The 15750-nt window shown below is 41.6% G+C and overlaps 1 protein-coding gene across 3 annotated transcripts in view; it reads left to right on the plus strand.

Annotated features, from left to right (window-relative positions):
• Window positions 1–9710: 9710 nt before the first annotated feature.
• ILRUN (inflammation and lipid regulator with UBA-like and NBR1-like domains) overlaps window positions 9711–15750 on the plus strand; it is a 113858-nt gene continuing 107818 nt past the window's right edge. For all 3 annotated transcript variants that reach the window (XM_059938893.1, XM_059938895.1, XM_059938894.1), the window contains exon 1: window positions 9711–10054. In XM_059938893.1, coding sequence (XP_059794876.1) covers window positions 9897–10054 — 158 coding nt within the window. In that variant the 5' untranslated portion in view covers window positions 9711–9896. The remainder of the gene's footprint in view (window positions 10055–15750) is intronic.

Genomic DNA, 15750 nt, shown 5'->3' on the forward strand with positions numbered 1-15750 from the left:
TTGCTCCCCTATGCCTAGCTTCAGGAAACAGCTTTTATTTTTCTCCTTGAAAGTCTATTTTTGACACAAAGTCTTCTTTCTCATGGAAACATTCAGCTTTTACACGTGTGGTGGCATGGTGAGGGCTTCAGACATGTGGTCCTCACAGGCAGGTCTACCTTTGTGAAACATGTGAGGAGGGGAGTGCCTCACTGGTCACTTTCCAATAGTATAGCCTAGTTTGCCTGTTGAACTTCATATGAGTGGTATTATGCAGTCCGTATTCCTTTGTGTCGGGCTTCTTTTGCTCAATATATTATTTTTAAGACTCATCCATGTTGTTGTATGTATCAATACTTCCTTCCTTTTGGTTGCTGAGTAGTATTCCATTGAATGGCTACATCACAATTTGTTTACTCAGTTTCCTGTTGATGAACATTTAGGTTGTTTTCATTATTTGAATACTACAAATAAAGCTGCTATGAACATTCATGTACAAGTATTTGTATGGATTTATGTGTTCATTTCTTTTGGGTAAATCACACAGGAGTGGAATGGCTGGTTTTATGGCAAGTATATGCTTAACTTTTTAAGAAATGGGGCAGTTAAAAAAAAAAACTCTTTTTTAATTGTCAAGTCCATATCTTATGTCAGTAATTCCAGCTTCCTGTTCCTGTGGTCTAGTTGGAAAGAACACTGTTTTGAGAGTCAGAAGTCTGGGGCTTGGCCTGAGCAGCTTAGTTCTAGTCTTGGATTTTGAAAAAGGGGTCATTTAGCTTCTCAGAGCTTCAGTTCCCTAATCTTTAAGTTGGGGTTAATAATGTTTCTTTCTTTTTTTTTTGGCCTCACGGTGCAGCTTGTGGGATTTTAGTTCCCTGACCAGGGATAGAACCCGGGCCCACGGCAGTGAGAGTACGGAGTCCTAATTCCGTGGGAGCCAGGAAATTCCCAATAATTTCTATAACAATAAAAAATTGGAAGTAGTCTCAGAGTCCATTAACTGGAGACTGGTCAAGTGAAATACATTCCTAAATTAGAAAACTATGTAGCCAGGGGGGTGGGGGAGGGATGGATTGGAGTTTGGGATTAGCAGATGCAAACTGGTCTATATAGAATGGATAAACAACAAAGTCCTACTGTAGAGCACAGGGAACTATATTCAATGTCCTGTGACAAACCATAATGGAAAAGAATATTAAAAAAGAATGTATATATGTGTGAGTCACTTTGCTGCACAGCAGTAATTAATGCAACATTGTAATTCAACTATACTTTAATAAAAAATAAATTTAAAAAAGAATACTATGTAGCCATTAAAAATGATGATGTAAAATTATATTAATTGATGTGGAAAGCTCTTTTCAACATACTCTGAATGAAAAAAAGCAGGTTAGAAAAGCAGGTACAGTATGATACCATTTAGGCAAATTATACAAATGTAGAGATATATGAAATGCATATTTACTAAAATATTAATAGTGGTTATCTATGGGTAGTGGGACCTAGGGTGTTTTTTTTACTTCTTTATAATTTTCTATATTGCTTAATTTTACTTGCAACAAGCATGTATGAGTCCTTGCAAAATAAAGCTATTAAAAATATAAACTAATACATTGTGTTTTTCCTGAGAATGAGATGAAAGAATGGATGGATATGTTGAAAAACTATAAGGTGTTATTATATAAATGTAAGATATTAGTATTAATATTAGTATTTATCAAATTATCAAAGTAAGAGAAGTAAGAGGAAGCAATGACAGTTCCATAGAAACACAATCAAGTTGAACCTGGGGAAGAGGTAAACTCCTTAGAACTGAAAGAAATCTGGAGTAATGAGGAGGGCACAGGTTTCTTTCTGAGCTTTGGGCTTAAATCCTGGCTTTCTCAATATCTGTGTCTCCTTGGACACATTATTTAAACCCTCATTCTCCATTTCCTTATCTTCAAAGTGGCAGTAATAATAATATTGATCTCATTTTGTTGTGAGGACTAAATGTGTCAAAGTACTTACAGTGATGGACATTGGCACATTGTAAGGGTTCATTATGTATTTGTTCCCCTTTTCCTCCTTTTCCTTCTTACCTCTACTTAGGATGCAGGCAGCAAGATGCTTTACACATTGTGACCCAGTTGGAGAAAGACTGAAAAGAGTGATTATAATGAACAAGAGGAGTTGTGAGTGGTTTTTCTACATGAGGGAGAGGTAAGGAGTTGGTGTGTTCTTAGAAGATGTTTTGGCTCCAGTAAACTAAAGGGATCAAGGAAAGAAGAAGAAAAAAAGAAGAAACGAATGGACTATTTCTGGATGTATCTGGGTCAAGGGACCGAGGGACATGAGATAAAGACAGGTTTTCTTTTCCATTGTCCCATTCACCACAGTAGGAAAAAAGAGACCCAGGGCATCAGATGCTCTGTCCAGAAGAAAAAATAGTACAATAGTACAACAGGTTGGTGCCTTCGGTTTCTGTATCTCTTGAGTAGAATAATAGGGTAGAGGAACTGGAAAAACCCCAAATGTGAGGGATCTGGTCCTTTCCCATCATGCTCTGGATGGATGTTGAAAGTAGAGGTACTCCTCACTGCAGGAGGCTGCTCTTCAACCGCACCCATTCATTTCCCAGAGAGAATGCTTCCTCCAGTACACACAGAAATGCAAATCAAAACTGCAATGAGGTATCACTCTACACCCATTAGATGGCTACTATCAAAAGACAGAAAATAGGGACTTCCCTGGCCATCCAGGGTTTAAGACTCCATGCTCCCAATGCAGGGGCATGGGTTTGATCCCTGGTTGGGGAACTAAGATCCCGCATGGTGCATGGCACGGCCAAAAAGACCCCCCAAAACAAAATAAACAAACAAAAACCCAGAAGATAAACAGTGTTAGCAAGAATGTGGAGAAATTGGAACACCTGTGCACAGTTGGTGGAATTGAAAATAGTTCAAGTGCTACGGAAAACAGTATGGAGCATTCTTAAAATGTTAAAAATAGAACTACCATATGATCCAGAAATCTCACTTCTGGGTATATACCCAAAAGAACTGAAAGGATTGTCTTGAAGAGATATTTGCACATTCATGTTCACTGCAGCACTATTCACAGTAGCCAAGAGGTAGAAGCAACCCAAATGTCCACCAATGGATGAATGGATGAGTAAAAAGTGATATATACACACAATGAAATATCATTCAGCCTTACAAAGGAAGGAGATCCTGACGTGCGCTACAGCATGAGTGAAACTTGAGGACATTATGCTAAGTGAAATAAGCCAATCACAAAAGACAAATACTGTATGATTACTACAGGACTCACATTCATAGAAAGAGAAAGGAGAACGATGGTTGCCAGGAACTGGGTGGGGAGGGTAAAGGGGAATTGTTGTTTAATAGGTATAGAGTTGCAGTTTTGCAAGATGAAACAGTTCTGGAGATTGGTTGCACAGTAATGTGGAAATGCTTAGCTACTGAACTGTACACTTAAAAATGATTAAGATGGTAAATTTTGTTATGTTTTTTATTAATTACACATATTAATTAAAACAACAAATGCCTAAATGACTTTGTCATAATGTGTCCCCTCACCAGCCTGTTCCTCAAACCATGTGGAGAACCACCCATGGCCTGGGGAAGGTAGGCTTGAAGTCCTCTCTGAGCATCCCAGCCCACCCTCCCCTCTTTCCTCCTCCCAAGTCCTACCACGTCTTTGTCTACTGCTCATTTGTCACTTGAACATATGCTGCTTTGCACTGTTGGCTATGTTTATGTAGTTATTTACAGAAATGTATGTCTTTGTCTCTCCCACTGTCCTGTAATACCTTAACACGTAACATTTACAATCACTTATGCCCATCTCATTTAAACTTCCAATCTTGGGAAATAAGAACAACATGGAAGTTTTGGCTTGTGGTTAGGTTTATGTAATTGTACCTGTAGGTTCAATTCCAAGTATTTTTTTCTTTCTTTTGTTTGATTTATTCTTCACTCCACTTTGGTGATTTTTTGCAGCGTTCTCTACACAGAGATGAAGAAACTGAGGTCTAAAAGTAAGTATCGATAGTTTGTCTACATTCACACAGCACAAGGATGAAGGTTCTCTTTCTGACCTAATGTCCCTAACTCAGCCTTGCTCATAGTAAGCCAGCAGACATTTGCTTGCTCAACTGAATAGGTCATTTGACTGTTATCTGCTTCCTAGGTTTTGCAGCTTACAAGGTTTAAGGCAGCTGACATGGGGAGTGAGAATGTGAAGAAGTAAAATAAACTCATATTGGGGCTTCCCTGGTGGCGCAGTGGGTAAGAATCCTCCTGTCAATGCAGGAGACCCGGGTTCGACCCTTGTCTGGGAAGATCCCACATGCCGCGGAACAACTAAGCCCGTATACCACAACTACCGAGCCTGCGCTCTAGAGCCCGCGAGCCACAACTACTGAGCCCCCGTGCCACAACTACTGAAGCCCACGCACCTAGAGCACATGCTCTGCAACAAGCCACCATAATGAGAAGCCTGTGCACTGCAACAAAGAGTAGCCCCTGCACGCTGCTACTAGAGAAAGCCCGCGTGCAGCAACGAAGATCCCATGCAGCCAAAAATAAATAAATAAAACACATAAATTAAAAAAAAAACTCATATTGAACCATATTAGTGAAAAAAAACAAAGTAAGGATTTTGTCCATCCCTGCCCACATTTTTTTTTTTTTTGGAGCAGTTTTCCTACTGGTGGACATTGGTGCTATTTCCAGCTTTTTAACTTTTCATTATTATACGTATTATAATACTTCTATGAAAAGCTTATTTATAAACCTGGGATTTTGGGGCTAGAGTATATGAATACATTAAAGGTTCTTCATACCAATTCATCTAAATTCACATCTACTCACCTTTAGGAAAAATTATATCAATTTACATTCCTAGAAGCAGTGGTGTTTGAGACTACCTGTTTCCCCACACTCCTGCCAACAAAAGCTGTTATACATTTTTCAAAGCTTTGCCACTCTGATTAGGCAAACATCATACTTTATGGTTGTTTTAATCCATTTCTTTATCTATGAGTGGCATACATCTTTCAATATGTTTATTGGCTATTTGTATTTCTTCTTTTGTGAACTGTCTATGTCCTCATTTTTCTTTTTCTTTTCTTTTTTCCTATAGGGGTTTCCATTATATTTAAGAGTAGGATGTCCATTTCTATCTAGAAATCAAATAATCACTTTATTTTTTTCTTTTTTTTTTTTAACGACTTGATTCTTTCTTTGACTTCATCCAGGAGATAATGTATTTTCAAAATTTATTGTTATTATTATTATTTTTTATTTTGGTTGTACTGGGTCTTGGTTGTGGCATGCGAACTCTTAGTAGTGGCATGCATGTGGGATCTACTTCCCTGACCAAGGATCAAACCCAGGCCCCCTGCATTGGTAGCATGGAGTCTTATCCACTGCGCCACCAGGGAAGTCCTGATAATGTATTTTGAATGGAGCGTGGAGAATCCCATGGAATCTAGGGAAGCTGAACAACCAGGACTCAGGATGACAGGAATGTCTTTCTCCCACGCCTTCAGGTCTCTTATCTTTGCTTCTGCTTTATGGCTCTCTTACTGCAGGTGAGCATTATCTCTTTTTCATGGGTGCCCACAAAGATCATCTCATTTCGTGTATTTCTGTCATTCACTTTTAAGTAAACAGTCTAGGCCTTGTCGACTGAAAAAAATGCACAACGTGAGAGTTGTGAATTAAGTTTTATTTGGGGCAAAATGAAGACAATAGCCCGAGAGACAGCATTTCGGACAGCTCTGAGAAACTGCTCCAAAGAGGTGGGCAGAAGGTCAGTGTTATATATGATTTTAGTGAAGGGGGCATGTGCAAACTCAAGCACACATTTTGGCAGAGGCTTGCTGCTAGTCACGAGGAGCAGATGTCACTGTTATTGATTTTAGTGCTTTTCTAGATACGAGGAGATGCAAGAATTGGGCTCATAAAATCTCCTGAAAATACCTATCTGAAGATCTGTTCTGCCAGTTTTTCCCAGAGCACAGAGTGCCTCATTCCTGATCTCCACCCTGAACTCCTTTCAGGGGGTGTTGTAGGTCAGCAGCTACAGTGGCTCATGATTTAATCCTTGTAGAGGTAGATGGTAAGTGCTAATTTGTAGTTGGCAGCCTATTCCACCAACCCATTGAGTTCCAATTCCAAATTCCTGAGAGAGGGAGAATCTGATTGGCTTATCCTGGGTCAGGTGTCTCCCTCTTGTCCAATCAATGAAGGCTAAGGGACATGGTTATGTGGGTCAGAGATGGCTGCTGAGGGCCAACTAGAGGGTTGTTAAAGGTTTGAAGAGAAAGGAGGTCATCATAGTTTGGATGTATACCCAAAAGTTTTCTCCTACAAGTTGCTATTATCATATAATGTATCCTAACATCAATTTGGACTCTTTATTCTCTGAATCAGTTATGCTGTGGCATAATCTTCGTACTAGCTGGACTTGGCAAGTCTGAATCTTAAGGACTTGGAGATACGGAGGTAATCTAGGCTGCTCTGGTGAAATGAATCACTTTTCTCCTAGACTTTCAACTTCTGAATGACAGAATGCCTTAACTTCTTTAAGAAACCCTGAAATTCACCTGGTCTGGGGATCTGGGATTAGTCCAAATTTTTCACACAAGATCACCAACTCTAGAAATTTGGAAAGAAAGTGGCAGGTCTTGGGCATATTCCAGGCAGTGGCATATTCGAGCATATTCCCTGACGTGAGATGCTGCCTAGAAGCCCTTTTGGAATAGTGCTTGTCAGCTTTCCTTCCTTAGGGTGGTGCTCAGCAACTTGTCCTTTTGCCTCTCAACCAGTCCTTCTCCAGGCCCTCTTCCCAACAAAACAAAACAAAGCTGCAGAGCCATCAGGGCAGGACCACAGGTGTTGTTATATAATCCTTCAGACTCAAGTGGAGATTCACATTTCTGAGACTCTCCTGACTGGGTAACACCTCGGTTTCCTCCATTTCATATCCCACCCCCACAAAAGAATTTTTCCATGGGGGAGTCGGGGTGGGCTGGTTCTTCATATCTAATGTGCCAGCCACCTTGGTCAGTGTACACAGTGGTTAGGGATGGGACAGTTTTTTTTTTTTTTTGGCTGCACTGTGCAACTTGCAGGATCCTAGATCCCCCACCAGAGATCGAACCCGTGCCCCTTGCAATGGAAGCGCAAAGTCCTAACCACTGGACCTCCAGGGAAGTCCCAAGGGATGGGACAGTTTTTTATTGGGCATGACTGTCCCAAGAATTGTAGATGATTAGCATTTCTGGTCCTCAGGGAATTAATGGCCAGGAATTAATACCACCCCCAATCTCATGAGAATCAAAAATGTCCCCAGAAAGTTTCAGAATTCATTTGAGGAGTAGTTATACTCCTTTGAGATAATGCCCATCATGAACTGACGTTCTGAGCCATTTGGGTCTCTTATTTGCAAGAATCTTTTTGTATTATGTGGGCTGTTTAGGTGAGAGCTAAGACCCCAGTACTGCATGGGGTTGGCCAAGAGCTTTTAATTTCCTCCGGGTCAGCATTCTAATAGAATCATCAGATTCCAATAACATTTTCTTCTTTTAGAAGAAACACAACTTTAATCCATGAATGTTGCAAGTTAAAACACTTCCAGAAAGTGTATAGTCTAACATCAAATCAGGTCTTGGATCTGCATTTCGAATTATTTTGTATGTAAGGCCACATTGAACTCAAAGTATAAAGGGAATTGTAGCAGGATATAGTGGATAGAGCACTAGACTGGGAGTTTCTGTGATTACTAGCTGTGTGATTTTGGGTTAATCAATTCTCCTCTCTTGGTTTCAACTCCTTCATCTGTAAAACGAGGAGGTTAGATTAGACAGTCTCAGTTCCTTTCAGCTCTAATGTTGGGATTTTTATAATCTTTCTGTGTTCCCATTCCATCATCCAAAAGATTGGGACAGTATGTGCTCACCTCTGAGGGAGACTAAATTTTCCTTAATAGTAGTGAAATATTCCAACATTATGGCCATCCAAAAATTAGGCCCTGGCAATGATCTAAGCTTCCACAGAGATCTTAGAGACCCAAGAACAGTTTCTTATAAAATGTTTATAACTAGTGTCTAATACGAGTTTGTAAGTATGCTGTTAAATGTGTCTGTTTCCCATAAAATACTCCTGTTGGAGGAAAAAAATCATTGGAGAGAGAAAGGATGGTCCCTTATTAAGAAAAGAGAAAGGGCACATATTTCATATTTTAACGGAGGACCAGCAAGGGAAGTGAAGTAGAAGAGGGACCAGGTGAAGAAGTAATCCCCGCCTACTTGTATCACTGTCTAACCCCACAGTCATCTCAAGTTTATGGCCAGAATACTAGTTACTATTTCTTAAGTGCTGCTTATGGAGTAGGCAGGGTACTGAGCTTATATATTGGTACCTCATTTAATCCTCACAACAATCCTATCTGGGAAAGCACTATGATTACCAATAACGGGCAGAATGAGAATTTAAATCTCCAATGTGTGTGACTCCAGAACCTAGGCTTTTAAAGCCATTGTTTTAGTCTTATTTGGTAGTGGGACAGAAGGAGGTAGAATGTTTTCCCTTTCCAAAATCTCATGGCACCCCGGATACTACTGGTCACTTATTCTAGTTGTCTGCTTGTTGAAATTGTTAATGGAAAACATACTCCATTAGGAATGAAAGATGGGTTCTAGTTTTGCTGCTCTGTATTTTTGGACAAGGCATACAAACTTTCTGGATCTCACTTTCCTTATTTGTAAGACAGACAAAGAGCCACTTGAAGGCAGGAGACCGTTTCTTATTCGTCTTTTCCCCGTGTGGATGTGTTAGGCAAATCGTGGTGAAAGAAGGGATGAAGGTAGACAAGATGGTCCCTATGCGTCCTTTCTCATTCTTTGATCTTGAACAGTTAGGTGTACTATATGTACCGTAACACTTTGCCTTCTAAAAACTTAACAAGGCAATGTCAAATTCTCGGGACTTAACCTTTATTTTGAGAGGGTTTGTCTTGACGGAGTGGGTGTAAGATTATATGCGGTGTTCGTCTGGACCTGTGATTGACATTTGTATCGAGGCCTCCCTTACTTTCCGGAAACTGGAGACTACCGTTGCATAACAGAAACAGCACGGGTAAACTGGAGTAATCATCACCGAGGGTGGCCGGGAGCCTAGGATTTTAGGGCATTATCCCTCTGGGAAAACAGCTCTAGAAACTTATGCAAACAAGTCCTTCCAGAGCGAGGGGCAAAGCCCTGGCTGGGAGGACTGGGTCTTGTGTGCCATCTGGTACTTGACCTTGCCCTGGCCTCTGTTCTTCCCTGACTTCAGTTTCCTCACCTCCCAAACGCCGCCGTAGTGGTACAAGAAGATTCCGGAGCTTTTCCCCGCCAACCCCGGGCTTTAACTCCTCCCCCTCAGCGTGGGGGCGGGGCGAGGAAAAGGTCAGGCCAGGAGTCACCTCCCCGCGCCGCCCGGCCGTCCCCTTCCTCCTTCCCACTGCCCGCCCCTCGCTCCGCCGCGGTGAGGTCACGCGGGGGACGTCACGGGGTTCTGACGCCACAGAGGGGCGGGCCTCCGGGAGAGGAAGGGGCGGGGCTAGGCGAGAGACGCTTGCGCAGTGGGCGCGGCGCGGGAGGAGGCGGAGGCGGCATAGAAGCTAGAGGCGGCGGCGGCGGCGGAGGCGGCGGCACTGGGGGGGGTGGGAGGGGGGGGAGCGCGAGAGTGAGTGAGTGGCTGAGTGAGTTTACCCCTATGAGGCGGTGAGAGGCCCGGGGCCTACCTCAGAGGAGCGGGGTCGCGGCACCAGCTAGCAGCGGGCCCCCTCCCGGTCCCCGGGCCCGGCGGCGCGGCGGCGGCTCAGTTGTGAGGAGGCGGGGAAGCGAGTGTCCGGCCCCAGCCATGGAGGGCATGGACGTGGACCTGGACCCCGAGCTGATGCAGAAGTTCAGCTGCCTGGGCACCACCGACAAGGACGTGCTCATCTCCGAGTTCCAGCGGTTGCTCGGCTTCCAGCTCAACCCGGCCGGCTGCGCCTTCTTCCTGGACATGACCAACTGGTGAGCCGGCCCCGCCGCGCCAGCCCTGGCAGCGGCCTCGGGGCCCCGAGGGGAAGGGAAGGGACACCCAAGCTCGGCGGCCGGGCGGGACGGTCGGGCACTGAGGGGTACCCCCTTTCCGGGGCGGGGAGGGAGTGTGGGGAACCCTAGGGGCCTGGAAGAAATTTGGGGGCCGAGCAGGGCTGGACGGGTATGTATGAGGAGAGTTGGGGTCCGTGGAGGGCAGGAGAGGCGGAAGGGAGATGGGCGGGGGTTACTCCTGAGGTTCTGCGGAGTATTAGCGGCCGAGGAACGCGGGAAGAGGGGGAAAGACTTGAGGATCGAGGCACGGGGTCGACCTGTGAGGAAGAGCGCTGTGGTGTTGGCTAAGAGTAAAAAGCACAGAAAATCTGAATTTGGGGAGTGGGCAAAAGCTTGGGGTATGGAGTTAGGGGCTGAGGATGACAGGGATGAGGGGAAACTGAGGGAGAGAATTAGGTACTATGCAAGAACCTGGCGCGCGGGTGAGACTTGGGAGTTAAGAGCTGAGAAGAGCAGATGTGTGTGTGTGTGTGTGTGTGTGTGTGTGTGTGTGTCCATTCGAGGACAGATAAAGAAAAGGGAAAAACTTTATGGGGGAGGACAAGTGAGTACGGTAAGAAAGATGACTTTCCCAAGAGCTGTGCCAGGCAGCGGTGGGATCTACTAGTGGGATCCGCTAATGGAGGACCGGGAGTGCTAGACCTGGGGCAGGGTGTGGGAAAAACCTTAGGAAAAGTGAAGGAGAGAGCTTATCTTGGGGGAGGGAACTTTCTGAGGGGATTGGAACCCTGGGCTCCAGAATGCGGGAATGGAGAGGGGCTTATCCAGAGGGGCTTACCGGAAAGAAAGCTGGTTGGTAGATGTTTGGGAAAATGGAGAACTTGACTTAGGCTCGGAACCAAGTATTTTTGGCTTGGAGTTTCCTTTTAGAAGACTGAATTGGGACAGAAGACCATGACAACTTAGACTAAAGGAGTATTTCTTGGCTTTGGGTGGAGCACTTGCTTTTTTGATAAGCAAGGCTTCCCTTTGTTCTTTGAGGAGGGGTTGTTGAGTTCACTCAGGGTGAGTGATCAAGTGGAGACCATTAGACTTCCTTTGAAAGGATTTCAGGTGAAACAACTCATCTTTCTTTGGTTGGAAAGCCATGAGATGATTGCCCTTTGCTCTCTGTGTTGGGCATGTGGAATCTTGTTTCTCTTGGCATCACTTATACAACCAGCCTCCCCTTTATTCCCTGTCCACTGGATGCCTCAAGCAATGCCAGAAAAAGAGGCTGTAAGCCTAGTCTTTATCCCGTTACTCATCGAGCCCTATCCTGAATGATGCCCATCTTATTAATGGGAGCCTTATAGCTGTGGTGACGTGTGAATTTTTTTCTGTGCAGCATCATTGGTAGGTCCTGTTGTTTATCTTTAAAGTTGATTGTTATAGTAAGAGTGGGATTGAGTTTCTAGATGTTTAGAAAACTCTTTGAATGCAGGAGATAGTCCTTATAATTAATAGTCTTTATAATTAAAGAAGCATTTGTGATCCCCGCTTGTATCTTTTAAGTCCGGGATGATCTCAGACAGGGACTACAGCCTGCAGTAGTTTTCTGAACACCAGCCTATGTGTTTAATAGAGAGTGACAGGGGTTATTGAAAACAGCAAGAAGAGGTACTACACTGGTGAGATTTAGAAGGAAAGCTATATCTTGAGGAGGGTTGTACCCTTGCCTGCCTGCTTCCCACCCCCAGCTCCTTTTCTTCCTTGTTTACACTAGTTCAGCATAAGAGACTTGGTATATTGTTGCTGCCAGTTTGGTAGGGGAGGATCATTATTTCTCCCCACCCTCTTGTGAGTTGTACCATTTAAATCCTGCCCTAATAAGTTTTTAGTTTTTTAGAGTCAGTATTAGTACAATTATTAATGGCTACAGAAACAATGTAATGAATTTTATATGTTTGAGGTGTGTGTGTTTAACATCTAAGATTGTTTGTTTTTAAGTGTTGTGAAAGGTGAGGCCCAGTGTGGATGAGAAAAAAAAATAATTATGGTTGCATTATAAAAATTTTATTTGAATTTTATATAAAAATTATTAAGCTCAATGACACTGAGTAGCACGTGTTCTGATGAGATGTTATCTCTGTATAAAACAAGGTGATATCAGCATTCCTGAACAAAGGAGTGAGCCATTAAAAAATGTATTCTGGTTTTAAAACAGAAGTCAGTAGCTTCTTAGGAATCCAGGCAATTAAGTGATAACTCAGCTTTAAGTACGTTACCTTATTTTTTGACTGTAGAAGTCATGTTCTTTCTTTTCTTTGATTATAAAATGAAAAATTTGTGAACTGAAGGAAGTAAGGCTTGTTATGCTTTTCTTTCTAATGAAAGCAGTTAGTTTCATAATCCAATATTGTGTTTTGATTCCTATGTTGACCTGGCTAAATTTGTCTTTGTTTTAAACAAATACTCATCATAATTAATAAAATCTAGTTAAAATACATACATGAATGCATACCTGGTCAAAATATTTGTGTGTTAAATAAATATCTAAAGCCTAGAAATTTTTTTTTTTTTTAACATCTTTATTGGAGTATAATTGCTTTACCGTGGTGTGTTAGTTTCTGCTTTATAACAAGGTGAATCAGCTATACATATACATATATCCCCACATCTCCTCCCTCTTGGGTCTCCCTCCCACCCTTACTATCCCACCCCTCTAGGTGGTCACAAAGCACTGAGCTGATCTCCCTGTGCTATGCGGCTGCTTCCCACTAGCTATCTATTTTACATAGAAATGTATTGTTTTTAAGTGTCATTTAATGTCTGACTTTGGAAACTGTCGAGATAGTCCCGGTACAGGTTGCCAAAATTTCTCTCAAATTGCTGTGGTTAACCTGTTGAATTTGAGATGATTAACCCTCCTGTGACTTTATAAGTGCCTGCTTTGGGTTGTAATAAATAACCACCATTCAGTTGTCTAGTGATTGTTAAAAAATAATGTGGTAAAATAAAAATGATTATTTTAAAATGAAGGCCACGAGTCTTCTAAAATGAAACCCTACTTGGAAAGGTTTGTTTTCAAAAGTAAGAATTTATTTTTGTTATTGGTAACAAACAACTTTTTAAGAAGCTGTTGAAAATTGGCTAAATTGAGTGTGTTGGCCTTATAAGTTACCTACCGTGTAAACATAGATTTTTTTTTTTTTTAGTCTTAGGTTGGATATGCATTATATAGATATTTCTATTTAATTTAGAACCCAGTATTATTTCAGTTTTGTACTGTTTATACCTGAGCTGGCAGCTATGCTGCTGGAGATTGGTGGAACTGACTCTTAAAAAAGTAGTTAATTTTTAGTTCCTAAGTAAGTACATAAAGCGCATAAATGGTGTGGTGAAGGAACCCAATATCTGAAGCTAAACTGAAATGACTTATAGATTAGAATAACTTTCTATAGGTGGAATGTCTTGCAAAGACACTTTTGGGCTGTAAGTATAGAACTTGGAATTCTAAAACTGGAAGCTGGCTTAAGATTCTCTAGTTCATTCCAGTTTTTCCTGCAAAATTGCATATAACCCTTCCAAGATAGCTTATTCTTGCATCCCTGAGGGCAGAGATTTGCATGATACCTTATGGTAGTGTTTAATTACCTTTCTAGTTAGAATTATGTCAAAACTGAATCTTACTGTAATTAAGCTTTTTTCATTTGCTTGTGTCCTCCTTGGAGATGAAGAATATCTAATAAACACGTTCCTTAAGAGGTCAGAAAGCTTCTATTAATACAAATCACTAGAAATTTTCAACCATTTGTCATTTTAACACATTCAGTTTAGTGGTTTCTCACTCTTTAATGTAGTCTGATAGATTTATATATATTTTTAAGTGGAAACCAACAGGATTGAGAGGAGAGCTTAATAGTGGTGAAATGTACATAACGTAAAATTTACCATTTTTAGTCAATTTTAAATTTACAGTTCAGTGTTACATGAGATTTTAAATTCAGTTGTGGCCCTCAAAGTCACTTGTCTCTGTTATGTTTTCAAAGTGAGTTATTCTTTAGTGTTTGTGACAAGAAGCAAATAACACTTGTAGATTTTTTAGAGAATGTTAACGTAGGAGTTATTTCTCATTATAGGGGTAAGTAAATTATCTTTGACCAGCATATAGACAATGTTGGTTGTTTCTGTCCCTCCTATTCATTAAGCTAGTGCTTTGCAGTTTTGGTGCAAAACTGCAAAAGTTTTGCAACATCTTAGGTTGCCTTCAGGTATCTTCAGGAAGCAGCGTGTATTTTTTGGAACACTACACACGCCCATCATGGATACAACAGATGTTTTCTAGAAAAATAACTCAGGAAAAACATTTTTGTAAAATAATGTCCTATTGACTTTCTCAGTATTGTCAGAGGCACCCTTCTGGATAAAATGAAGGTATAACCACTATGCAATGAAGTGAAATCAGAATCTGGATGTGAAAATCAGTTGTACATCCTATCTGATCTCACAGTGCCTCCTCTGCCTGATCTTAATCCATTTCTCAGTCACCTGCATGCTAAATGAGTTTCTGATCCACTCTCTGGTTTATATGTATGCGTCTAGGAAAAGTCTCTTTATGACAGATAAAACATGATATTAATAATGGTTTCCTTTAAAAATGTGTGCCAAGCAGCAGCTTTAGGAAGAGAGTAGGAAGGGTTGTGTAACAATGACAGAGTGTTGTGCACGCTATTGCATTTTTAAGAAGGTTGGGAGTTCTTGGTTTGGACCTTCTTCTTTCCCACTTTTTTTGGCCTTTTTTGAGTGGCACACACAGGTTGGGACTCTGGGTATAATATAAAATAGTTTACAAACAGAGCATCAAGATTCATTTTAGTTTTAAAAGGAACATGGTAAAAAGCACATTGTTGTCCTGCAGGAAGTCTTTTTACTGTTCAAATGCTGTGGCACTTGCATTTCTGATTATATATCAAGTCAGAACTAATCTCCATTATCGCCAGGGTGGGTGGAGTTGTTTCTTTACCATCTCTTGTCTTCCGACTCGCCCACCCCAGTTTGTCTAGCACATAACAGCAAAAACTCAACCAAACAGTATTTATTTATTTATTTATTGGTCACAAGGCTTATGGGATCTTACTTAGTTCCCCACCAGGGATTGAATCCGGGCCCCGGCCTTGAAAGCACCAAGTCCTAACCACTGGACCACTGGGGAATTCCCTCAACCAGACAGTATTTAAAGAAACATATTTTGGATAGACCCCTGGCATATAGTGTAATACAAAAGCAGAAGACAGCCTCTATCATAATTTGCTCTCTAACAGGAAAAGAACATGCCTGAAACTATGAGAAAAAGTTTGGGGATAATAAGGAAGCAGCATTCATATGTTAATGCTGAATTAACTGAGTAAAATTTCAGAACAGGTAGGAATGGACTGAATCAAACAGAACCAGTGATTGGTTCACAAATATTGAGTGCTTGCTGTGGGCAGGTTGCTTTCTTAGAAGGTTTGAAATGGTTGGGATTTGAATTGATGGAAAAGTTGTGTAATGTTAGGTGGAGGATATTTCCTGAGTGAAACCAGGAAGGAGCAATTGGAGCAGAGCTGTCTGGAAGATTGGCTTGGCAAGAATGTGGTTAATGGGATCAGAAGTGACAAGAGATGGAGCTTATTTTTATTTTTGCTTTGGAATAT

Source organism: Balaenoptera ricei, chromosome 11 (assembly GCF_028023285.1).
Source record: "Balaenoptera ricei isolate mBalRic1 chromosome 11, mBalRic1.hap2, whole genome shotgun sequence".
NCBI classification, from domain to species: domain Eukaryota; kingdom Metazoa; phylum Chordata; class Mammalia; order Artiodactyla; family Balaenopteridae; genus Balaenoptera; species Balaenoptera ricei.